Source organism: Pseudochaenichthys georgianus, unplaced genomic scaffold (genome assembly GCF_902827115.2).
Source record: "Pseudochaenichthys georgianus unplaced genomic scaffold, fPseGeo1.2 scaffold_180_arrow_ctg1, whole genome shotgun sequence".
Lineage (NCBI taxonomy): Eukaryota > Metazoa > Chordata > Actinopteri > Perciformes > Channichthyidae > Pseudochaenichthys > Pseudochaenichthys georgianus.
The window spans coordinates 457,744-485,653 of NW_027262575.1; the positions used below are offsets into that span (position 1 = coordinate 457,744).

General features: G+C 42.3%; 2 protein-coding genes across 2 annotated transcripts in view; both read right to left on the reverse strand.

The window, feature by feature from the left end:
- LOC117441582 (zinc finger protein 271-like) overlaps window positions 1-27,910 on the reverse strand; it is a 450,813-nt gene that overhangs the window by 283,624 nt on the left and 139,279 nt on the right. The gene's annotated exons all lie outside the window — the stretch shown is intronic.
- On the reverse strand, window positions 9,447-27,270 carry LOC117441570 (oocyte zinc finger protein XlCOF28-like). The gene is made up of 2 exons (XM_071202248.1): window positions 26,817-27,270; window positions 9,447-11,895 (listed from the first exon to the last, which is right to left on the reverse strand). Exons 1-2 carry the CDS (start codon window positions 27,001-27,003, stop codon window positions 10,106-10,108), a joined length of 1,977 nt encoding a protein of 658 aa, XP_071058349.1. The 5' UTR covers window positions 27,004-27,270; the 3' UTR covers window positions 9,447-10,105.

Here is a 27,910-nt window from a genome sequence, read left to right on the forward strand (position 1 = left end):
GAGACGTGGACCCTTCCAGTGGAATGCATGATTTACACATGGGTTTTAGCATGAGAATGTGACATATAAATAAACATACAGGCTTAAAATGCATGAAATACACATGGGTTTAGCATTGGTACTGAGACATGAAATGTCATGCGGGTTTATGAATGCATGGAATGCAATTGTTGAGGCATACGATGATGCATGGATAAGATATCCTGGCTTGACACAGCACATGAGTGTGAGCATGAAGCCGTGACTTGGAATACAAAGCATGACACAAACAAGACATTGGCAAGAGTAAAACATGCCCGTGATCTTAGAATGAGTGATACGATTAGGATTCAGATAGGGTTAGGATAAATGATATGTTGATATGCTATTAAAACACCACCACCAGTTATATGCATATTTACCCGAGTTAAGGCTTGAGAGATTTTTGGATTGCCAGTACGGAGCTGATGTCCAGGCAGATGAAGGAGGTGAAGGCAGCGGAGGACCACGGCCCGAGTTGTTACAGGGATGAGGATGATATGCCTTGATTAGCCGCAGAAGTAGCTGCACCTATTCTAAAAGAATGGCCCAAATATAATTGGGGTGATAATCCACTTTTGATGAGTACTTGCTTTAAGTCAGGGATGGGCAACTTGGATGGTGGTGGGGGCCATATAATGTATTTACTGGCCACCAGGGGGCCGCAGATTCATTTGGAACACACACACACACAAATTCCATGTATTGTATGTAATTATTAACAAATTAAGTCATTATAAGACATCAAAGAGTAAAGCAAGCACTACTGAATAAAGTATGATTTTATCTTTTACGAAACGTTTTTTTTTTAATATCAAATCAAGTTTTATTTATATAGCACATTTATAAACGATTTTTGATCGAGCCAAAGTGCTGTACATATAATAAAAATAGCCTACAGTAGAGACACTTTACGGCAAATACAACAGCACAGATTGTTCAGAATATCAGTATGAGAAAAACGACACCCTCTATCCTTAGACCCTCTGTCCTTAGACCCTCACATCATACAAGGAAAAACTTCCAGAGAAAACCCACAGTTTAAAGGGGAAAAAATGGGAGAAACCTCAGGGAAAGCAACAGAGGAGGGATCCCTCTCCCAGGACGGACAGACGTGCAATAGATACCGTGTGTAAATCAAAGAGATAATACATTTTACAGCATATAGACCAAATGTTAGGAAATGCATGTGTCTGTAATAAGAAGATGAATCCAAGAGGATGTCAGCTACAATCCTGTGGAAGCCATCAGGGAAGCAGCATGACGAGACCCAAGGCAGGACCGCAGAGACAGGTTCAGCCACGACCCGAAGTCCACGACTTAATCCAGAACTCAGGATAGAGGATCCAGGACACAGGACTACAGCAAGAGGATCAGCCTCGACTCCGGATCCCGGCGTAGATATAGATACAAAACAAGAACAAAGATTTGGCTGGGTTAATCGGAACAAGAGAATACACAGACACAGACACAGAGAGGGGAAAGGTCATTGGATAAAAGTTATTCTTGATAACCCTCTAGAAAGATCTCATGAACTTCCCCACTCAATCTATCAAGACCCGAGCAGTTCTATTAGAAGTCCAAGGTAAAGGCACAGGCCGGCGCATACCGCTCATGGAATCCCTCACCATATGAACTCTGACCCCTCAAGTGTACAAGTGAAGAGACACCATGTGTCAGCTCCTTTTTAGAATAGTATTTCTTCTCTTCTCAGAGAAACAAGGGTATGAAGAGAACAGCCAGAAACAGAGGCACAACGTGACTACGTGAATGCACTCTCCTAAATATTAAACGAGTAAGAGGTGAAGAAACACAAAGCCAGAAATTGAAATGAAAAGGCACCATCATGCTTCCCCTTAGAATAGGGTGGAAATTATGAAGACCCAAATTATGAAGAGGGGACATGGGATACTAGTGAAGAGGGACAACAGTGAAAAGGCCCAACGTATCCAACGTACTAGCACTCTCCAAAGAGACAGAAAGTCAAAGTACACGCCGAGAGGCACAACGTGACTACGTAAATGCACTCTCCCGTATAAATTAGTTCAAGGGAAAGGGGGTGAAAAACTAAACTAGTCAAAAGAAGGAAGTAGAGAGGCCTAAATTCCCCTCTCCTAGATTCAGTTAAAGGAAAGAACTGGAGAACAAACAAGTACAGGAGGAAAGGCCCAACGAGTCAACGTCAACACACTCTCCTAGAATAGTTCAAGGTAAACGGGGTAGGAAGAATATAGTGAGAAACAGCTGAAAAAGCGTCCAAGAACGCTTCCCCTCTAGTCCAGCGTGAAAATGTAGGATATGAAACAGAGATAGAGAGCACAACAACCTATCTCTTCGTCAGATGCACTCCCCCGCCTGGATAAGCGACTCTGAGCCCCATCCCCCTCTACCGGACCTTAGATCCACAGAGGGAGAGGGGAGGGACCAACCCCAAGGGGGGGTTTAGGGTTTTAAAAGAAAACCTCGCAGAGATCCAAAAATGGATGAAGAAGTAATTACAAAACGGTTTATAAAACCAAGAGGTTATTCCTCATATTTCTAAAATGTTCTAATCTAATTCAGGGTTATACCAACTCAGCTCCAAGCAACCAGACATAGCAACAAGTCAGTCCAGTCAGAACCCTCTCTAAGGTCTCCCCGCCCCCAACCTACTATATGGAATGCAGTTCAACGTTCAATGAGGTCAACCAATCACAGAGCTTGAGGACTAATCACTGGGTTTGTCCCAAACGATAGCTGGGGATTCTGGGTAGTGTAGTGTCTTCTGCCATCCTAAACTCCGAAAAAATATTTGTTTCTCCGAATCGAAGGGGAAAAATACAAAAGCATTGCACCCAATTTAAACCAATCAATGTTGTGTAATTAACAAGGATAATATGGTGCTTTTGAGTTGATGAGTAGTGCAGATATCACTGTAAAATCAATCGACAGTAAAGAGAATACTTACTTCCGGGTGTAAAATCCTGCGTTATCCAATGGGATTGGACGCTCACATTGCCTTTAACTGCCGCCGACATGGACCGATGCGGTGCTTCCCTGAGCGTCAAATACCGCTGCCGATGGGAATACATTGCAATCAGTTGAAAGCTCTTTGCGTCCGTTTATGAAGCTGAAGGAGACTCCTGCGCGTCACAACCGCACGCCACGGGACCCTGACCAAGCATCGCTCCTGGAGGTTCAGGGAGTGGGACTGTGTTGACGGGGGAGAGATCACTCGTCTGGATTGGGAAAATCGAAAATACGCATTTTGTAGTCTTATTGCAAGGAAACATTTGATATCTGCAACGTTTTTACCTGTATTAGATTATGGTGACACATGAATGCCTCTGACCAGTGCCTAAAGAGCTTGGATACCGTGTACCATTGAGCCTTACGATTTATTACTGGATGTGAATATCGAGTACACCATTGTACTTTATATGCTGCTGCTAATTGACCATCTTTGTCTGCTCGCAGACTTTCCCATTGGTTGGGTTTTATTTATAAATATCTGCTTGGGTTGGTTCCCTCCTTTTGCACATATATGTGTCGAAGAGAAAGTCTGTATGGCTTGCGCTCCCAAGATTTGATTCAGATTCTGGTTCCTACAGTGAGAACAGAACTGGGTAAAACAGCTTTTAAACATGCTGCCCCCACAGCTTTGAATAATTAGACCCTCCAGAAAAATGCGATTCTGCGATTGCAGAATTTACCGCATAATCAGCAAAATGGCGCAGATTTTTAAAAGGCCGCATATTTATCAAAAGGCCGCATAATCCCCGCATTGTTCCACACAAAGTTGAAAAAAAAAAAGTTAACTCGTCTTGACGTGATGTGATGATGATGATGACGCAACGTCATCAGCTCGCGCATCAGAGAAGGTAAACAACACCGTAGAGTGCACGTGTGGAGCTCACACGAGAGAGAAAACACCAAGATGAAAAAATCTAATCCATCTCATTTACCGACGAACATTTCTGCTAAAGACCGGGCAAAGCAGTTCCCCGATGTCTTGCACGAACGTGGGGGGAAACTATTCTGCACCCCGTGCAACTGTGTGTTGGAGCATAAGAGAAGATCCACGGTGACGACCCACTTTGATTCATTCAAACATTCGAAAATGCTTTCTGCTGCTGCGGACAAGAAAGCCAAACAACTCACGTTCACAGAGGCATCGACCTCCAAAACCATTTCGAGGGCTACAAGAAACGAGGTGAGAAGCCTACAAGATGGAAGCTGGTCAGATAACGAACGAGTAAATGAAAACAAAATGAGGCGGAGAAGTGTGTGTGTGTGTGTGTGTGTGTGTGTGTGTGTGTGTGTGTGTGTGTGTGTGTGTGTGTGTGTGTGTGTGTGTGTGTGTGTGTGTGTGTGAGAGAGAGAGAGAGAGAGAGTGTGATTAAAATAGCCCAATTGCTTTTACAATAAATAAACATTGAATGTGTTTAATTGAATAGTAAAAGGGGTTTAACGTTAGTGGCAGGGTGTGTGTGAGAGAGAATAAATAAATAAGACAGCCCAATATACATTTTCTCCGCATATTTCGCAACTTTCCGCAACTTCCCGCAATTTCACCGCATAAAATCACATAAAACCCTGCATGTTTGATTGCATAATCAAGGATTTTTGCCCGCGTTTTTCTGGAGGGTCTAAATAATGTTCAGAAGGAGCTGAAACTCTCAGATGTAATCACTATGGGGGAATTCAGGTCCATCCTAAAGGACAGAGGACACAACACCAATGGTAGATGTGAGTGCTCGTATATCCTCAAATCGTTTAAAATGTTGCCAGTTTTTAATGATTTTTAATAGTTTGTTTTATTTCGCATATTGACTGACTAATGTGTCATTTTATTTGTGTTTTACAGCTGTATTTGTCTGCCGGTCTTGTGTGTGTTTTATCTGTTTTAACTTCGTTCATGCTGCCCTTCTTGGCCAGGTCACTCTTGGAAAAGACATTTTAATCTCAATGAGTCTTTACCTGGTTAAATAAAGGATACATATTTTTCATTTTTAGCACCAAAGTAACATTACTCAAAGTATAGGTCTGACCCAACTCATGTACAGTATGTTTTGCATCTCCTCAACAGTAGAAACTGTCTCTAGAGTTTCAGGTAGATTAACACACATTTGTAAGAAAAGTAGAAGTTCAAGTCTGGTTCCTCGACATTTCCGCGATTGGCAGGTCATGTTGTACTCCAAGATTATTATTGTTGTTGCGCAACTACAAATAACAATGGGGAAACCAGAAATGTCCCCCAACAGTAGCAAGAATCATACAGCATATATAGCCACTGCCATAGGACCCTGACTAAGCTCCTGGACGTTCAGGAAGTGAGACTGTGTTGATGGGGGAGAGATCTCTCGTCTTGCTGCCTCCCTGAAGGCTCCCACAGGATTGTAGATTCATCTTCTTATTACAGACACATGCATTTCCTAACATCCGGTCTATATGCTGTAAAATGTATTATCTCTTCGATTTACACACGGCATCTATTGCACGTCTGTCCGTCCTGGGAGAGGGATCCCTCCTCTGTTGCTCTCCCTGAGGTGTCTCCCATGTTCCCCTTTAAACTGTGGGTTTTCTCTGGAAGTTTTTCCTTGTACGATGTGAGGGTCTAAGGATAGAGGGTGTCATTTTTTCTCATACTGATATTCTGAACAATCTGTGCTATTGTATTTGCTGTAAAGTGTCTCTACTGTATGATATCTTTTATTATATGTACAGCACTTTGGCTCAACCAAAAATCGTTATATAAATATAATTATAAATGTGCTATATACACGACCGTCACATGTTTTTCTCTATGAAAGCTATACTCAGGGCCGTTTCTTCCTATATGCGGACTATGCGGGGGCATAGGGCCCCCGCGGCCACTAGGGGGCCCCCAAGCTGAAAGTATTTTTTAAAAAACTAAAAAAGTATAATTCATACACACACACATCCATCCATCCATCCATCCATCCATCTTCTCCCGCTTATCCGTGGTCGGTTCGCGGGGGTAGCAGTTCCAGCAGAGAGCCCCAAACTTTCTTTTCCATGGCCACATCAACCAGCTCTGACTGGGGGATCCCAAGGCGCTCCCAGGCCAGCGAAGAGATATAGTCCCTCCACCTGGTCCTAGGTCTACCACTTGGTCTCTTCCCAGCTGGAGGCGCCCAGGTGGCATCCTTACTAGGTGCCCGAACCACCTCAACTGGCTCCTTTTGACGCGAAGGAGGAGCGGCTCAACTCCGAGTCCCTCCCGGATGACCGAACTTCTCACCTTATCCCTAAGGGAGACACCAGCCACCCTGCGGAGAAAACCCTTCTCGGCCGCTTGTATCCGCGATCTCGTTCTTTCGGTCATGACCCATCCTTCATGACCATAGGTGAGGGTAGGAACGGAAATGGCCCGGTAGACAGAGAGCTTTGCCTTCTGGCTCAGCTCTCTTTTCGTCACAACGGTGCGGTAAAGCGACTGCAAACCCCCCCCGTGTGGTTTGTTCACCATAACAATAGCCCCACCAAAATAATTTCCACCAGCCGCTACTGCCATACAGTCTACTTAATATTGAATTAAATAAATAAAACAAGCTTAACTCAACAGAGTCAATGAAATAACTGATCATGAACAGAGATTTTATCGAACAATCCACTATAACAATGTTTAAAATATGGCCCTGTGGTGAAGGGCAAGGTGACACCAAGAGGCAATGCAGACCAAAAGCAACACCCGCCAGGCAGTAGTATAGCGGTGAAGCACAGTAGGGCAGGCAAGCCAGCTGTGCAGACAGACACAGCCGTGAGGCCGGAAGACAAGCCGTCCAGGCAACACTCAGTCAGGCAGGCAAGACACTCGTAGAGGTAAAGCAGTCATGGATGCAACACAGCAGTGGAGGAAAAACAGCAGTCTTTCTTTATCCGCCTTCCAGCGCAGAGCCGAGCAGACATTTAAGGTGATGTTACAATAATAATACTAAATTAAGATTATTCAGGAAGGATGAGACAAGCTAAAGGTGTACCTACCGATCAGGCCAAGTTCAGACACACAGCAGGATAATTCATTCACAGCGGCAGCAGACATGGGCTGCAGGATCCCTGCAAGGGTCTACAACCAGCGATACATTTAGTATTTATGCTACTTGTCATGCTAAGTAGTGATGGCAGTTTGACACTGAAGCTTACGTGCTTCAAAACCCTGGACTTCCTATTTCATAGAAGCAGTGCTTCGCAGCTTGCTTCAAGTCACGTGACATACTGCATGACGTCCGAAGCAGCAACTGCTCCATTTCCTGAATGAATCACTTGACTGGTTCGCGGTCCATTCACGCGATTCAATGCACTGCCTCGTTTTGATTCTGACAGGTGACAGGTTGAAACAGTTTCGAATTTGAGCGCTTCAACACTTTATAATCGCTCTAAACAATGCACAATGTGTGGGTTGTTGTCATAGTTTGCGTTGTTGCTGTTGAGTTGTTGTTGGTATTGCATTTGAATTGGATCATTAAAGAGCAAGCCAGGAAGAAAGATAGGTCGTTCTGGCTCGGGAAACACTTCGAAATGTGAAGAAGTTGTGACCAAAAAGACAATGAGTATTAAAAAACAAGTTCAACAGTTTAAAGCAGGGGTATATATTCTGTTTAATATGATGTAGACCAGGGGTGCCCAACCTTTTTTGAACCGAGAGCTATTTTTAAAGTTGCCAGTCTGCCGAGATCTACCAGTCCAAATAGAGAGGCGTAGCCATTACTGACAGCCTACTACCAGGTAAATACACACTTCTACTTGTATAAAACTGACCTTTGTACGATTAATACTTCATAAAATACTGCAGATCCTTTATTTTTCCTCTTTCTAATCTACACACATACAAGTATTTAACTGAAGCTACACAACAGTGTTGTTGATACAGAGTTGGAGTTTATTCACACGTCACATACTACAGTGGGTAATGTTTTTAAGAAACATTGAACAGTGCTGCCACATATGACACAGGAAGAAAAGAAAAGACTCTGAACCCTTTCTTTGCCATTATATAAAAATAGTGTTGCTACAAAAGTATAAATGAGGCTTACTAATAAGACAACTCAGATCTGAAGCTACACAGGAATCTGCTGCCAACGTGCAATAAAAGAGACAAAGATAATAGAATCAAACCCTTTTTTTGTTGAATTTTAGTAGATTATAAAAAGAAATGCCTTTAAAATAGGATGCAAGCAACACTAGCTTCTTAACCTGAATTGATAATAGACTATAATCAATTTAAGTTTGCATTCTTATACCATTTTGTACAATAATTATAATGAATAAGTTCAAACAAACTACAACTTACAGCTGATTAATAACGTTATCTAACTTGAGTTTTTATCATATCAAAAACCTGTTGAAATGCTTCTGTTATTTTTATTACGCATCGACAGCCTCCAGGAATGCTTCTTTCACAACTTCGCCGTCTTTGAAAGACTTCATGTGTTTCTCAAGAACGTGACTGACACGATAAGATGCTCTGGTAGCAGCCTTGCTCTTGTTGTTGGGCCTGGTGAAAATGGACTGCTGTGCATTTAGCTGTCCTCTCAGGCCCCTCTCCTTTTGGGAGCGTAGGGCAGAATTAGGAGTGAATTCCGTCTCGTAGCGTTTGTGCACTGTTTTGAAATGCCGCTCCTAAATTACCCTTCTTCAATAAAGCCATGCTCGCATTGCAGATGAGACAGATGGACTTTGAATTGGGATAGATACAAAAATAATCATCCTCCCACTTGGAGTGAAAATTATATATTTTGGGCTTTTTTGCTTCTGCCATAATTGCGGTCTTGTGTATGTGCGGACTGTCACTCCTGTTGACACGGACAACGTCAGCTAACTAGTGCCTACTGCCCACCAGCCACGCCCCGACACATGGGGTCCCACCGGCCAATCACAAAGCTTTGATGCGTTCAAGTGCATTATTCTGGCATCAACATTTACCTTCACTGGTGAGAGAAAACAAATTCCATCACAGTTCATTTGTTGGACTTTTACCTTTCTAGTATTGAACAAACAATGAAAAATACATAAAATTTGAAGAAAAACGATTATGCAATCTAATTTATAACACCCGCCATCACAGGCCATAGACTCACTTTTAAAATTAATTTAAAACAAAAAAAAGTAAAGTATCGAAACCGGATCTGATTTCGGTAAGGTATACCGTAGCCACCAGTAACCGGTATTTCGGTAATACCGGTATGCATCCCTAGGTGAGACGAGAGAACATCTAGGCGCGTGGGGGGCGGAGCACATACGTGTTGACGTCAGACCAGCGTCACAGATTCAGTAAAAAATGTTTTATGTTTGAGTTACAACAACCCATTTTCTTTCAGAAGCTTGTAATGTTCGGTCTTACAGTGTAGATTAAGACAGGTATAAAAAGCAAGAACACGAGTTACAATTCAGCGTTCGATATGAAAAAGTATTATTTTATTTCTGCTTCCACCCTGATTCAACAGAGGTTGAAAAAAAGGACTAAAGGACTTACATTTTCATTTAACAGAACACCAACAATGAAACACATGAGCCCGTACTACAGTTTCAAAAAGCAGAAATAATCCTAAAACTCCATCTTAACTCTGAATGAGCTGATTGTAATCTGCTGCAAAACACAAACAATAGGCAGAAATGTGAGTCTGTTTCAAAGGCCTTTTTCTTTTAGTTTGGTTTGATGATATAAACAGAACAGAATCAAACTGGAAACATCGTAAATATTCTCTATATTAATAACTCATTGGTTCTTCTTTTAGACCAGAACAGGCTAATAACTCAACAGGAACTATCAACAACATCCCAATGGAAGTTTAAAGTCACAACATTTCATTAACCAAACAGATCATTAGAGAAACTACTCGGCAGATTAATCAGTCAGTGGTTATAGTACACATCAGAAAAGTAGTATGACAAAAACATTAAACATATTCAAAACTTCTGTTGATAAAGATGGAGTTTATATTACATCATATATGAATATTGTCAAACAGAGTTTATACAGACAGATTTTTCTGTGAATTGTCGAAGGACTAATTAATTGTCCTGTTTTTTTGTTGCAGATTTGACTTGGAAAATGTCAGGCTCAGAAGAGTCTCCAGGGTTGTCCTCAGTCACTGGTTGTAAATGTCTCTCTGGATCTGAGTTCCTGGCTGGTTCTGGTCCCCCACAGTCCTCCATCAGCTTCTGTTTCCATGTGTTCAGCTGAGCTGCTGGCTGGAGGCTCTGCCTCTCTGTTCTCCTCAGTTGAAGTTTGATGAAGCTGTGAGGACTGACGACCAACACATGCATGGGTTTTGACATGATGGCTCTGTGTGAATCTTTTGTCACAAACACTGCAGATGTATGGTTTCCCTCCTGTGTGGATTTTAATGTGCCGATTTAAATCTCCTCTCTGTGTAAAAGATTTCTCACAGACTGAGCAGCTGAATGGTTTCTCTCCTGTGTGGATTCTCATGTGGGCCTTTAAATGTCCTCTCCGATTAAAATATTTCTTACAGACTGAGCAGCTGAATGTTTTCTCTCCTGCACTATGTCCTGAATCACTGACAGGGTCTTGTTTATTTTCCTGAGGGTTTGATCCTGGTTCTCTGGTCTCCTTCCAATCTTCAGTGTCAGGTCCAGAAGAGTCTCCAGTCTCAGGTTCTGAAGAGTCTCCAGGGTTGTCCTCAGTCTCTGGTTGTAAATGTCTCTCTGGATCTGAGTTCCTGGCTGGTTCTGGTCCTCCACAGTCCTCTCCACCAGCTTCTGTTTCCATGTGTTCAGCTGAGCTGCTGGCTGGAGGCTCTGCCTCTCTGTTCTCCTCAGTTTGAGTTTGATGAAGCTGTGAGGACTGACGACCAACACACTTATGGCTTTTGACCTGACGACTCCAAGTGAATATTTTGTCACAAACACTGCAGCTGAATGGTTTCTCTCCAGTGTGGATTCTCATGTGGCTCTTTAAATCTCCTCTCTGTGTAAAAGATTTCTCACAGACTGAACAGCTGAATGGTTTCTCTCCTGTATGGATTCTCATGTGTCTCTGTAAATCTCTTCTCTCTGCAAAAGATTTCTCACAGACTGAGCAGCTGAATGGTTTCTCTCCTGTATGGACTCTCATGTGTCTCTGTAATTCTCCTCTCTGTGTAAAATATTTCTCACAGACTGAGCAGCTGAACGGTTTCTCTCCTGTGTGGATTCTAATGTGGTCCTTTAAACTTCCTCTCACTGCAAAAGATTTGTTACAGACTGAGCAGCTGAATGGTTTGTCTCCTGTATGGATTCTCATGTGTGTCTTTAAATCTCCTCTCTCCACAAAAGATTTCTCACAAATTATGCAGGTAAATGGTTTCTCTCCGGTATGAATTATGATATGTCTATTCAGACTTGACTTGCGGCCAAATATTTTCGCACACTGAGAGCATCTAAAGTGTTTCTTTCCAGTCCTACGTCTTGAATCACTGACAGGGTCTTGTTCATTTCTCTGAGACTGTGAACCTGGTTCTCTGGTCTCCTTCCAATCAGCACTGTCTTCAGTGTCAGGTTCAGAAGAGCCTCCAGGGTTGTCCTCAGTCTCTGGTTGTAAATGTCCCTCTGGATCTGAGCTCCTGGCTGGTTCTGGTCCTCCACAGTCCTCTCCATCTGTTTCCAGGTGTTCAATTTGTTTTTGATGAAGCTGAGAGGACTGAGGTTTCTCTTCATCATCTTCACTCTTCACAGGGACAGGAGTGAATGTGAACTTGATGATATCAGCCTCCTCCGGCCCTTGAAGCTGCTCTCCCTCCTGACTGATCCGGAGTTCCTCCTGTTCCTCTTTAATGTGTGGGGGGGGCTCTGAGTTCTCCTGGTGCAGACTGGAGCTCCACTCCTGCTGCTCGGGGGGAACCTCTTCTTTAACCACCACCAGCTGCTGGACGTCTGCAGGAAACAGGAAACACATATTCAGAGAAACTGTAGAGTATTACAATTTAATATCCAACCACGAAGTTCCGCCCACTGTGTGTTTCTGTTGGCTCAATAGTCTGTCAATTACACCTTTTTTCCAGATGCCCCGAGAGTTTCAGGACAACAGGTGAGTTAGTACGGTAACTGATCTAAAATGTAGTTTCAATGCCGGTTAGCAAGGCGTCGGTTGTTCACGGAGTGTGAGGCCTTAGCCTTACAGTTTGTGATCTGTCTACAGAGTCGTTATCTGAGAACTGGTGTTGGAGTTTATCAGAGTAGTCGTAACGCCTTGCTATACCTGTACTTGGACTCATACAGGTGCATCTCAATGAATTGAATATCATGGAATAGTGATTTTATGTCAGTAATTCAATTTATAAAGTTTAAACGTATACATTACATAGATTCATCACATACAAAGGGATTATTTCCAGCATTTTAATCTTGATGATTGCAGCTTACAGCTAATGAAAAGATAAAACAAAGCATTGAATATTACATAAGACTAGGGTTAGGAACCAAAACTCAGTTCCAGATGAGAACGATAAGAAAATTCTGGGTACCGGGTACCCATAAAAAGTACACAATTTCGGTCTTGCTTTACGGTTCCTCAACGCGGTAGACCCTGTGTTCCACCGGGTCCGTCTGCGCCCCGGTGGAATACAGGGTAACCAGGGGCGGACTGGCCATCTGTGTGTTCTGGAGAATCACAGAACCGCCAGTCGTCAGCGGGCCGCTGGCGGCCGGCATCGCCCTTCACTTTTTCTAAACGGCATCATTTAAGTTGCGCTGACAGGCGACAGAGGTCCACTGTTGCCCTGCAGCGAGGCTCCCCCGCCCTCCCGTAGACAGTTCATGAGCTCATCCACTTCATAACACCAAAGATGATTTGCGGTAAACGCTCTAAAGTGTGGCTCCAAAATGGCACGAAGGGTTTGGGGGGGCTCCCCCAACAAAATTTAGATTTGTGCAGGTCTTAGATGCTGTCTGGTGCATTCTCTAAACTGAATTATAAGATGAACCACCACAATATTATATTGTACAGTTTCAATTTTATTCTTGATTTCACTTGTTTGTTTGTTCTCGTTTGTGTTTGCTTGCTTGCATACCCTGCATAGCAATAAGAAATACTTAAGTTGTTGGTCAAGACACTTTCCATCTGATGAAGGTAAATGCTTTCCCAGATGTAAAAAAGTAGAAAACATTACATGCAGTTATAACTGTCAAAACAAACATTATTTGCACTATTATGGCCCCTGTTAAAAATGTTTGTAATGTTATCTACTGTAAGTTGGTCGAACGAATGCCTCCTCATCCGGAAGCTGACCGAGCAGACCCGAGCAGCAGTCGAGAGGAGCCGAGCGCATCCGCGAAGCACACAAAATGGCGACATCAGAGTTCCCGTTAGCCGGCAAATCTAAATCTCTTCGTTAAAAATAATTTCCCTTTAGCGCAATACCGCTTCAGTTGAGCCACTTATGTGACATACAAGAAGAGTATGTGACAGACAAGAACAGTCAATTCTAATGTCTAACACTTAATGTGGAGAACGAGATGTCCTGTATGGGTTGATTGTGTGTTGATCTGTTGGTCTGCCTCGGGGTTCCGGTGGGCATGTAAACAAATGCATAATGCTGTGCTATACTTTGTGGGCTCATCCGGTTGCATAGCGACTAGGGGTGTTGAAAATAATCGTTTCTACGATGCATTGCGATGCGGACATGGACGATTCGGTATCAATGCAGTGACGGAAGATAATCGATTATAGCGTAGTAACGTTGCTTCCTGATTTTCCGGCCGCGGCTTTACTATAACGTTTTTTTTTCTGTCACTTTAATATCAAATCGGTCGGTGACGCAGAGATCAGGGAACAGACGTGACAGCGGCACAGCAACACCAAACACGGAGCAGTCTGCTTTATCCACCAACACAAGAACACCAGTCCATTTCCTGCTCCCAGAGAGAATGACATTCCTCAAACTGAACTCTACAAACCGTTGATATTGTCTCACATGGGTCTGCTTCCCCCCCACCGAGCCATGAACTGAAAGCTTGACGTCTGCTCTGAACACTTGGAAGCCTCCCTGTCACACCAGCTCCAAACCCTTGGGTCAGTCAGATGAGACTAACGGCTTCACTTAGGGCATAAGGGTCAGAAATATGACTCTCGTTACCACGGAGTGGTTTGTTTGTTTTTTTAAGGCTATCCATACTGCTATGCAAAGGATGCCTGTAAGATTGGCAAGCTGTGAAAAGCCCCTACCATTTTTAGTATAGGCCTGATGTCAGGGGCCTCTTACTGTATACTACAGTATACTCTTACTACATATATTTACATTATATAGACCATTTTTCCACCTGGTGAAACGAGAGGCTGCACGGAACTCAGGCTAAAAATACAAACATTCTGTTCTGCTCTAACGATTCAATTTATAGATTCTATATCAAAATAGTTTGTTTTTATTGTTTCCAATGATAACGTCACCTTAAGTGGAGGAATGCAAACCTGTTTTCAAATGTAAGGTTTTGAATTTGTTTGACATTTCTCAGTAAAGACACCCTCAGACGCCCACTATCATTCATGCTCCTTCAGTGGTGACTCAGATGTTAAGGGGGTTGAAGCTGTTCCTCCCAAATCAGAGATGCTTTGTTTTTGTTTTTTCAACAAAGGTATGCATTTCCTGCATAATATATGGTTCTCACAATTGTTTAGTTAGTTGCGCACAGCTGATACTGAGTTTTCTCGAGTGATGGATTATGACCTCTCCCATGCTTACATGGACTCGTATGTTTTATTTCATATCTAACTGAAGTAAGAGAGAATAGAGAGAGCCGTGAGATGAGGATGTGAGAGGGATGTGGAAGAAAGAATAGAGAGATGAGGATAAGAGAGGGATAGGAAAGAGAGAAGAGTTATTTGCAAGTTGCATGCTGATACTGAGTTCTCGCTTAATAGCTTATAGACGATACCATGTTTAAATAGACTCCTACGTTGTTATTACATTATGTGACATATGTAAGAAAAGGGAGGGGAGGGTCAATTATATTTGAGTAATTGATCTCATATTGAAACTTTCATTTCTCAAACCTATGTTTTATGGAAGAGGAAATGTACTTCTGATAAACTAATCTTTTATCAAACGATGAATTAATTTAACATTTAGAATCATTGAGAACGGGTTATATCCACAGGGACTAGCTCACATTTAACTTAAAATAATATTTCTCTGCTTTGGACTGATGAGTATATGATTCTTGCATGTTAAATGACTAACACAAACCTTACATGTATGCATGTGTCAGGAAGGCTCCCAAATAATTCTGAGGGGCCTATCCTATTTTTGTAATTGAATGATAATGTGCTAATCCATTACTTTGAGTTGTCTGCACTCAGGAAAACATCTCTATCAAGTGTTAACCCAATAACTAGGACAGCTCTGAAGGCTAGGGGTCAGGGAGAGAGGGTCACACCCTCTGGCTGCAGAGAGCACCCCCAACCACGGGCAAGGAGGCACGAGGTCGTTCGAGATGAGAGGATTCTAATCTTCAACTTTCTGATGGGATGGGATGCTTCTTCATCTTTCTGCTCAGACAACTCTGCAGGACGAGCGATGGCTTCAGAGGCTCCATGTTTCTTGGAAGGGCAGATTTCTTCCTAAACATCTCCCATCACGGGGGGTGCTATCTGGATATGCCACTTGGAATAGGCTCTGCTCTCAAGCAGATAGCAGAAGGAATGCAGGCAGATGAGCCTCTGGTTCACTGGGAGATCATAAAGTGCTCACTGAATGAGCCACAAAAAGCAGAGCAATTGGGGGGTTTGAAATAGGGTGCTCTGGTGAAGAAGAGTTTTGAGCCAATCAGCATCTCAGTGCTAATCTACAGTATCGGGATGCCTTCACACACCAGACATTCTGTGTCATAAAGAGAGGAGGAGAACGAGTCAGGAGGACATGTTCTTCTAGCTCTTGTACAAAGATAACATTTGAATTGAATGACCAGATGATTACAGATGTACAATTAATGATTGTTTTTATATTTCCGATGAACAGATATGTGTTAAATAGTGGTGACAAATATATTTTGTCAGATCAGATTAGACTTTCACACTAAACAAAATAAATTAATTGATATTTTCAGATTGATAAGATATTGAACAATAAGATATTTCTAATATTATAACAGACAATGTTACCATCCTTAATCATTACCAGGTAAAATGTACAACGAGGAAACCAGATTACCAGGTTCCCAATCCAGGTGCTACTGCATGCTAAATTTAGATAGAAAAACAAATGTTCTATCCACTCCACTTAAATACTCAGCAGGTGATGTAGATTTTTCAAAAAGGCCTTAATCACTCCTTTTAAACAAACTAAAACTAATTCTGCAGCAAGTTTAATGTTAAACTACGCACATGAACGCAATATTAGCAACTGTTTGCTGTGCCAAAATATGCCAGAATCTATGCATTCTCCTATGTTTAGCCCAATTCCTTTCACGAAAGCTGGTTTAGTGAGCTGGACATAGCATCCAGAATTAGCGATGAGGCTGAGGATTGGTACAACTTTTCCCCATAGAATCTTAACAGTACGAGGGCTTAGTCTCTCTCATTGTTGATACAGTAAATAAAATTACCTGCCTGACGGTTTCAAACGAATAGATGTTTTGATTTTTCTTTGAATAAAGAACAGATGTTTTGATTTTTCCTTCCTCAGGTTGTTAAAATAAAATGCCTGACTTTTCCTTTTCAGATTTTGAACAAATGTATTTGAATAAAATGTATGTAGTAAAGTGCCTTACTCTTGAATAAGTGTATTGAAGTAAACGTAAAGTAATGTTAAAGATTGTGGACACTGTACCTTTACAGATTACAGATTGATCGATTCATCACTGTGAATGTATACCTTAACTGAGAATCTTAACTGGATCCCTTATGATTCTGATTTTATACCTCAATTGGATTTCTTATAATCCTACATTCTAATTGTGTTTTAATAAGTAATTGCCTTGAAGTAAATCTTTAAGATGTAAGCTGAATTTGAATTTGTGTTTGATGAATGAGATTAACTGAGTGATAAATGATAAAAGATCTTGTTTTTGAAACATATATTTTACTATTATATTTTTGTATTGCATGTGTTATTATTGTGCCTTTTTGACAAAAGAAATTAAACACTGAAGAAAGATGATTTTTCTATTATGGTTGTCTGTATCAACCATTGTGATTGACTGTTTCAATCTTATTCTGCTTTTGATGTAATTAATGTAATGAGAATCTATACACAACTCTGAGGACGTTTTATTTGATTTAAGTAGTGACTGAAATATTCTTAGACTAATGTTAATTGGTTATCAATAAATTGATAAAAGAGTGGATCTGTTAGATAATATTTTAATGATATCTGTGCAGGGGAGAATTTTAGTGCTTTCCTATGTGTCTTGCCTGCAACTTAGAGCAGGGCACAGGTCAAAGGTCCTGCCTTCCTGTGGGGGGAGTGCGGCCAACTGCGCAGATGACTTTAACAGACTTTCTTTGTCTCTGAAACATGTGTTATTAATTATGATAGAAAGGGCGCGAACAGAGGCTCCTCCTAGATTCTCTGGGTAGATTTGCGCTGTGTTTTCTGTGTAACCTTTAGTGTTGACTTGGAATTCACATGATGCGAGTTGTGTGAATGTCTTGTGAATGCTCCCGGCTGTTGGATCTCTCAATAAATCCCAGTGTTTGACATTCAGAATTCCTGCTCCCCCCGTGTCTCTCTGAGTCCTGATTTCCATTGCAACAGAAGTTTATCTTACACCGATGACATGTTTGTTTGCTGTCCTGGCTTCACGGCCGCACGCCGTTTACGTCACAGCCAGGCATGAGTTAGGGAGCGCTGGATTTGTGAAAAACTCCCCTCTTCCTAAACCACTAATACCACAGTACTGGCAAAACGGGAGGAGCCGAGTGAAAAACAAGCGCCCTTCATCCCAATCCACCCACACCGCAGTATCTGATGAAGGCAGATGCCTTCCCAGATGTAAACAAGTAGAAAACATTACATTCAGTCATAACTGCCGAAACAAACATTATTTACACTATTATGGCCCCCGTTAAAAATGTTTGTAATGTTATCTACTGTAAGTTGGTCGAACGAATGCCTCCTCATCCGGAAGCTGACCGAGCAGACCCGAGCAGCAGTCGAGGGGAGCCGAGCGCATCCGCCAAGCATACAATGGTGACGTCAGAGTTCCCGTTAGCCAGCAAATCTAAATCTCTTCGGTCAAAATGATTTCCCTTTAGCGCAATACTGCTTCAGTTGCGCCACTTATGTGACAGACAAGAAGAGTATGTGACAGACAAGAACAGTCAATTCTAATGTCTAACACTTAATGTGGAGAAAGAGATGTCCTGGATGGGTTGATTGTGCGTTGATCTGTTGGTAATGCCTCGGGGTTCCGGTGGGCATGTAAACAAATGCATAATGCCGCGCTATACTTTGTGGCCTCACCCGGTTGCATAGCGACACTTATTGTTTAGTTGTCTTTTAACCTCTTAAGCCCGGCCGACTTTTGATCACAAAACAAAAAAAAAGATCGTTTTTGCTACTTAGCACCGGAAGTAGCATCAGCCTGTTTTCACTAAGGGCTAATGCTAACGCTTCTTGTGAGACTTGTGTTTTGTTTCGGTAAAAATGGCTCATATCTTCAGGTTGCTGAGTTTTTCCCCTTTATTTGAGTATAAGACATTCATAGGTTTTTGAATGTCGCCGTCTCCTGCAGTGACGCGTTTTTCCCCCCGGTATCGGGGGGAAAAATGCGTCACTGCAGGAGACAGCGTCTGGGGGCTTCTTAATATTTAGCTGATACTCCACAGATTATTTTGATATAAGTATCATCACTGTAGGACACAAACTCACTGAGCTATCAGCCAGAACATAGCAAGAAAACAACAACAGTGTTTTAAACCATAACAATAATTATGTCTTACCGTTGCTGTTTTGTGATCAAAAGTCGTGTTCAAGGAAATAAAAACGCTTCTCAAGGTTAATCCAATGTCTCTTTGTCACTTTAGAATTGTTGTTGATAATCCATCATTACATTCATGGCCGCAGAGTAGGTATAAACAGGGTTCTTACACCTTTTCCAAAGTCAAATTCAAGCACATTTCAAGCATTTTCAAGGTGCATTTTCAAGCATCTTACAGCTGTTGTAAATTACATATTTATATCCACATACTCAAATGATTATTTCCCTACCTCACATTAAATCAGATGTTCTTTATGCTATAAACAACCAAATGTGTGTTTCGTGATAGCCTTCTACACGAGGATGAAAAATTAAAGAAAAGAAAACTGAGTGATCTGTACGTAGACTGGGCCTCCCATATAACCTGTCTGAGCCAATATAAAACATCAGCCAAATAACTTTTCAATACATTATTGATTACTATTTTGAGGTACTTTTAGGTTGGCAGTAAACACAAATCAGAGGTAAATGGTGTACTTTTACTCCACTACATGTATTTAATACCTTTAGTTACTTCACAGATGTGGATGAATGATGTGAAATATAATCAAGTGTTGAATCAGACTTTAGTTCCACCTGGAGTAAATCCATAAGCTACCCTGCAGTCTACAAAGTACTTCAGACTAGCTGCACCTCCACCAGCTTTGAGAACACTTTCATGATCAATCATTATAAAACATATCATATATATTATTCTGAAATGGACCAATCTGCACAACGACTACTTTTACTGTTGCTACTTTCACTATATTTTGATAATACTTTTCTACGTTCACTTGAGGAACATTTTGAATGCAGGACTTTTACTGTATAGAGTATTCCTACACTCTGGTACTTCTACTTTAACTCAAGAACAAGACCTGAGTACTTCTACTTGTACTCAAGTACAAGATCTGAGTACTTCTACTTTTACTCAAGTACAAGATCTGAGTACTTCTACTTTTACTAAGTACACAATCTGAGTACTTATAACTTCACTACAATATCTGAGTACTTATTCCACCTCTGGTAGCATATTAGCCTGAGTTGTAGCCACAAAATCACTTAGAGCTGCATAAAAATAGACTCACAAAGGTAACTAATATTTACAAATGTGTTCAATGATTTGTAGGTAATGTTGACTACTCAAGACACCTGACTTATACATCTTCAAAGGAAGACTGTGTTCATTCTACAATTACATGGGATTAAAGCAAAATGTAGTTTTACTTGTATAATACTTCAATTTTATATAAAAGACAGTTTGTTTTCATCTTGGCTTTCAGAATATTAAACTTGTTTCGGCAAATTCAGATGATAAATACAACTTTGAAGCTTGTATAATAAGAACTTACCTTATATAACTTGAAGCGGCATAATTACAAGCAGAGAACGGACTAATGTAACGTCACAGCAAGCATAGCAACAGCCGGTGTTTCTTGTGAGTGTTTCCCCGGTACACAAACGGAAAAATACACACACACTCGCGAGCTTCCCCCAGACCAGTAATACAAACGAAAATGTGTCTTTGGGTCAATGTGACTGATTTCGATAGAGCAAGTCACATTTGGTTTAGGTACGAAACATACTACCAGTAGAAATACATTGCTTTCAAAATCGCTCTGTGTCGAATCAATAGATTATATTTCGTGACTATAACACGAAATGCCGTGAGTGCTTCATCCTCTGACGACCACAGGATGGTGACTGTAACGCACATAACATAGGTACGCTCCTCTGAAATGATTGTCCCCTGCAATTATTATTAGCCCTCAATCGAGTTCGCTATTCAGCTTGCTAACGTTAGCTTAAACAAACGTAACATGCAACGTTAGCCTAATCTAAAATGCTCTACTATGGCGTACCTTTCAGGTGGCTCGTCAGCGCAGACTCTCGCATCGTTATGTTTGCAAACTTTGCAGGAGGCTACTCGTGGGCTTGACCCTCGTCTTAGCCATGGCTTGTATTTGTCTTCTGCTAGCCAACGCTCATTGAAACTGCAACCTCCTGGCACACAGTCATCTATCACTCTCATCAGAATGCCCAGGTCACACGTAACACACACACTTGCATAGCGCGGGAAGGCCGCAGCGGAGCTGTTTTATGTAGAAGCGAAGCAATTCTTTTCTTTTAATCTAAAAAGCGAACTATTCAGTCAGACAGCAATTTATTGTAAAAGTAAAGCATTTACATTTTCAAGCACTTTCCCAACCTTGAAAACACCACGTCAAATTTCAAGCATTTTCAAGGATTTCAAGCACCCGTACGAACCCTGTATAAAGTTTTGCAGTCTCTCTCTCCTTGACGTAAGTTAAAAGCGGGATTTACTAACTCTCCCTCCATTCTATTGGCTCTAAAGATTCAAAAAAGGGGTTACACACGTGTACCGAACCGAAGGGCCCGTACCGAATAATTTCGGTACGTGTACCGTTACACCCCTATAAGCAGGTAGTCATATCATTAGCTGGAACTAGCTGGATCTGATCGATATTGACAAATGCGAGTGAAGTCTAATCTGACGGGAGAGAGAGATCAGCTGCTGCTGACGAGTCGACACGCAGCTCTGCATGATCACATGCAGCGGTGAGCGGACAAAACACACTTCAGGTTAGAATATCACACGTAGCTATTTTAATGACCTCTCAAACTACCTAAACTAGTTATAGATGTGTTTAGTTTTACTGTCGGGTCACTCATTACTGGATCCGCGAGCTGCATGATACTGGCATAATAGATTGCCCGATCGGGCAACCAGCAGGTGAGGCTTCATTGCCCGAGCTAAATACTAGATGGCCCCGGGCCATCGGGCAGTCCTTAATGTCGAGCCCAGTGCACTCTCTTGCTAAATAAAATATTCAAGGCACAGTTTCTCAGTATAAAAATGCACTTTCTGTTTTAGGTAGCACTAGCAGTGATGTAACATCAATAAACATGAAAAGGAGAGTAAAACATAAATCATCAATGAGGAAAAGTCAGTGCCAAACAATTAAATCACGGTAAAATAGGTTAATTGTGTCATAGTTGGTTTCCACCACAGTATTTACATGGATATAAGCCCCGCCCCCTCTCCAGCACGTCCTGTTTGAATGACAGGAGTAACACAGCTGAAAGCCGCGGTGAAACTCCAGCGGTTAGGGTGAGAATATTCGCATCGCGTCCGTTGTGAACGCAGCACAACGCAGTTCAGAAACCACTGTTCTGACGCTTTTAAAGCAACTTCGAGATGTTAACAGTATCAGGGGCACGCAGGCCATGGTGGCCGTAGGACGTACAATTTGGGGCTTCACGGCCAGACCGGCCGCCGTGAGAATCCTACCCTGGTGCACCATCACGATAGATATGATATCTTGGAAAAGGCATATCGTGGAGACCTAATATCGTCTCGATGATATATATCGTCATATCGCCCACCCCTAGTGCAACTTCATCATCTAGCATGCAATAAGTGTGAATAGAGGACAGTGAAGGAGACACTGAGGAGGACCACGCTTCGTGTGGGGTGAGTACCAAACGCTGTCTCCTGGTACTCAGAGTAAAAAGTTATGTGCACTGTGGAGTCTATTTTTAAATAACATTACAAGACTGATTCTTATTATTACATTATATGCTTATTATGCTCATTTTATGTTGCTATGGCTTTGGAATAAATAGACAAAATCACTAATCCCAGGTTCTGATGGATTGGATAGGAAACGAAGGTCATAGAGAAAGTTTTAGCTTGCAATATTAATGTAGCAACGCCAGGTGCAGACACTGTAGAGACAATGAGTTACTGAGGCTCTGGCCATGGTCGTGAGGGTGAGCTCGCGCCCACGCATAACTGGGAACCAGCATAACGAAGGTTTTCCACTGTAGAAAACTTTAGCAAAAACAAATGACGTATGATAGCAACAGAGTAGGGAGGGACTTTTCACAGGTCGGCCGAATGCTGATTGGAGGTCGTGTTGCAAAGAGACTTTGGCTAACCCCTCGATTCGCGTTACTGCTGCGTCGCGGCGTTTGCAGAGATCGTGGCCACTCTAGTCAATGGGTGCTATTCCACCAGACTTGGCTGAGACAATTCGTTCTTATTATACATCCATGCAAGACGGCGGTCGCAATTGGTCTAGGGCTGTGCGATTATGGCAAAAATCATAATCACGATTATTTGGGTCAATAATTGATATCACGATTATTCATTGACCATTTATTGAACTTTAAAACAAATAATATTTTACCAATAAACAAGATCATCAAATATGTTGGAGCGCACTTCCAAAACCATACATTATTAATATGATAAATAAAAATAAATTAGACCAAAATAAATTAAATCAAATATGATGCAGTGCACTGTCACAACCTACTGAAAACTCCTTAACATATAGCAACATGTTGGTAAAACATATTCAACATATTCCACTCAGTTAAAGGTTGAAGGCTGGCCAACCGTCATGGTCCAGAAGTAACAGGAAATTAATGTTGAACTACAAATTAAGACCAAATAAAAATGTTTTGGCCACCATGGTCATGTAGGGCTGCTCATGGCATCTCTTAAAGATTGTTTGCAAGAAACACCAGCCTGTTGACATGGTCTGGTTTCAGAGATGAGCGCAGGCAGGTGACAAGCCACCTGTACTGATGACCTTCTCTGAAGAGGAACTTGTGGCATTGCTGCCACATATGACACAGGAAAAAAAGAAAAGACTCTGAACCCTTTCTTTGCCATTATATAAAAATAGTGTTGCTACAAAAGTATAAATTAGGCTTACTAATAAGACAACTCCGATCTGAAGCTACTCAGGAATCTGCTGCCAACGTGCAATAAAAGAGACAAAATTAATAGAATCAAACCCTTTTTTTTGTTGCATTTTATTAGAGTATAAAAAGAAATGCCTTAAAAAAATTGGATGCAAGCAACACTAGTTTCTTAACCTGAATTGATAATAGACTAATCGATTTAAACAGAACAGATCTTAATGTTTGCATTCTTATACCATTTTGTACAATAATTATAATGAATAAGTTCAAACAAACTAAAACTTACAGCTGATTAATAACGGTATCTAACTTGAGTTTTTATTATATCAAAAACCTGCTGAAATGCTTCTGTTATTTTTACTGTCCCCCAAACGCGCGCCGGCAGCCTCCAGGGATGCTTCTTTCTGGTCTTTGAAAGACTTCATGTGTTTCGCAAGAACGTGACTGACACGTTAAGATGCTCTGGTCGCAGCCTTGCTCTTGTTGTTGGGCCTGGTGAAAATGGACTGCTGTGCATTTAGCTGTCCTCTCAGGCCCCTCCCCTTTTGGAGCGTAGGGCAGAATTAGGAGGGAATTCCGTCTCGTAGCGTTTGTGCACTGTTTTGAAATGCCACTCCTAAATTACCCTGAGACAGATGGACTTTGAATTGGAATAGATACAAAAATAATCATCCTCCCACTCGGAGTGAAAATTATATATTTTGGGCTTTTTTGCTTCTGCCATAATTGTGGTCTTGTGTGTGTGCGGACTGTCACTGCACTGCCCACCAGCCACGCCCCGACACATGGGGTGACGCCGGCCAATCACAAAGCTTTGATGCGTTCAAGTGCATTATTCTGGCACAGGAAGATTATGTTACAGGACATTAACGATAAAACAGAATATTGTTGTTCTATTTTTAGACACATCTCGCGATCGACTGGGAATCTCCCCACGACCCTTCTTTTTAACGAGTTGCTGCTCTTGTTCTGACATCTTCGCTTGCGCTGAACACTCACAACACATGTCACTCCCACGTGGCCGAGTGGGCTTTTAGGGAGGGGCGAAAGCACACCCAGCAAAATAATCGTATTTTGTCAATTATGCTGTTTTCATAATCGTCACAAGTAGGGATGTGTGTGTGTGTGTGTCTGCACGCGCGTTGGAGCTATGTGCAACTCAAGGCATATGCTCGAACCGGAGCTGCCTGGACGCTGCAATCATGTTGCTGAGTGGGCTGACTTTTCGTACAATGTCCCGCTATCTGCTTCCTGCATCAAGTCAAGTGCTCGGCGCAGTTGTGGCGAAATGTCGCTCCTCTGTTTTACTTTAAACAGCTCCTTATATCCGTTAGCGCAGCTAGCTAGCACCAGATGCTAACAACAACAATGCACGTAAGGTCTCTCTCTCGCTCGCGCCACACATACACACACCCTCCCGGTCCTCCAGATGGCCAGTCGGTGCCTGCCGGTGAGCGTGGAAGTGTGGTCTGCCACAAGCGGGCGGCAGGAGCGGGGCTGTCAGCATCAGCTTGTAGATGGTATTTTAAACTCGATGCGCTCTGAAACTGCGGGGCGGCCAAGGTAAAAAAACACACATGCGTTAATCGCGTTAAAATAATTAGTGGCGTAATTTTTTTTGTATTATCGGTTATCGGTATCGGTCTTGAGAAGCAGGAAGTTATCGGTTTCAAAAAACCAATATCGTGCATCCCTAGTCACAAGCCATAATCGCGATTAAAATACGATTAATTGCACAGCCTTAGTAGAGACAATGAGTTACTGAGGCTCTGGCCATGGCCGTGAGCTCCGCGCCCACGCATAACTGGGAACCAGCATAACTTTGTCTAACCCCTCGATTCCACCGAGTCCGTCTGCGTCGCGTTACGGCTGCGCCACGGCGTCCGCTAGGATCGCGGCCACTCTAGTCAATGGGTGCTATTCCACCAGACGCACCGCATTACGGCCTGTCCACACTACAGCTTCAAAAAAAGCTTGGAGCTCGGCGTGTCTGAAGCTCGACCAACAACCAATCACATGAATCTCCCGTCCCTGACACACAAGCAGCGGTTTGATTGGCTAGAGCTTGTACTGGCGTACGATTTGATTGGCTGACGCTTCCACCGAAAGCTTCAGAAGCTTCAAAAGTTGAACATTGCTCAACTTTTGCAGCCTGAAACGCCAGGAAAGCTTCGCTCTGCTTCCCACAATGCAGTTCGGCGAAAAGTGACGTCACCCCATTCAAAGTGAATGGACAGAAGCGTTGGAAACCGTTTTTGAAGCTATCGAAGCTGTAGTGTGGACAGGCCGTTACGGCTCAGAAGCGTCTCGGCGCTAGGCTCCGCCAAAAATAGGATGCAAGTTTATTTCCGATGCGACGCGAGGCGTTGCAGAGGCGCCGGGCAGGAAGTGGACCCGTCAGAGCCTCCAGTCAATCCAAAAATAAACTAATTTTGCAGACCCTATCCCTCAAGTAGGAGGATAAATGCCAGCGTTCTCCTCCGGTTTACAGGCACTGTGTAAATGTTATATATATATAGAATAATTATGATGATGAATGCATTTGTTTACCACTAAAATAAAGCAACACATCTTTGATTCATGTCTAAACCATGTCCCTCCCTCAACCAATCATAAATGTACGGGCAACGCCCTGTGTAATATAATGTATTGACGCACGAGGTTCGAGGCTTTTTTACGGAAAAAGTGGTTACAGATTACAGCTTTAAAAGACGAAGCAGGAGCCCACGGGAAGAAAAGGTCATCACACGGTTAAGAACACACAGGACTAAACCAGACACTCACATAATTGCCATGCACCCCACTGGACTCTGCAGATTGCAATAAACCGTAAACCGTCAAACAGAGTCTTAATAGACTGCCACAAGTACGAAAATTAGAGGAGAGTGCTAGCTACTAAGTTAGCTAACAGAAAACTCAGCCTTACTGTGGAGAATCTGCTGGGGACATCAGAGGAAGTCTTTAAACTGCTGAAAACTTTTAGGATTATTTTAATTATTTTAATTTTCCTGCTCCACACTCCTGTCCAGTAGGTGGCGGTAACGCACCCATGTGTTGGTTGCCAACCGAAGAAGAACAATAAAGAGAGATTTAATAAAGAATCTAAAGTGATAGAGTCTAAAGAGTCTAATAAAGAGAGAGTTAGTAAAGAGGGAACAGACCTGCTCTGTGGATCTGATGCTGAGGCTGTACAACAGCGTCCAGTAGTTTCCGGTGTCTCTCGTTCTCCTGTTTTGAACGGGACAGTTCCTCCTCGTACTCTGCTATCGTTCTTTCAAACAGAACAAAGATGTCTTCAGCAGCCTCAGTGAGTCGCTGCTTCGCCAACGAGAGCAGCACAACACTCATGTTTACTCAATCACCACTTCCTGTTTCTCTCACTCTGTGTTGCTAGCGTGTTACCAGCTAGCATGCTAAGCTAGCATGCTAAGTTAGCTTCTAGAGTCCGAGGTAAAGGCTTCAGAAGAAAGAGCACAGAGTCAGAGGTTCATCCAGACACACAGACGATGGATGGATCAGCTGCTCACACACACTTCCTCGGGAACACCGAGAGAGAACCATGGATGTAGAGAGAGAACCCACGAGACACTATCTGTTTCTTTCCGTTAGAACGAGCGGGACCATCACTCCCGGTGCAAAGGACTTCAAAGTAAAAGCGGCTATGATTTCCCCTTAGACAAATACCTAAATCTTTAAGATACACAGACATGGAGCTGCGGAGAGAAACCTGTTTATTTCTCCTGAAACACCTTTATTTATATTCTTAGTATTTCCCTTCTTCCTATAAGTCACATTTGTAAGAAGAGTGAAAACCATGGGTTTTATTGTGAAGGCCAGCACCGGAAGTTGTGTTTCAGGGTCTCAGTTAGCATATTAACCATAGGTCCTTTCCCATTTCTCGAACTCCCCTCCTCGACTCATATCCTCGATACTGGTACATTTTTATATACAAAGCCATGTTAGGGAAACTTCCATCTTATATCTGCTCCCTGATCTCACGGAGAAGTGTAAGTGGCTACTGCCTGAGATCGAATGCTGTGGTTTTATTAAATGTGCCAACTGCTAGGACTGTCTTAGGGAAGACAGCTTTTAGATGCAGCTCCTCTGTCTTGGAATAGTCTGCCAATTAAATGGAAACTGAACAATCTGGTGCCACTAAATGTTTTTAAAGCTCGGTTGGATGCTACTCAATCGGAAGCTGTTGGTACCTGTTTATGTGGATAATTATGTAAATGATGCTGATGATGTCCTTTTG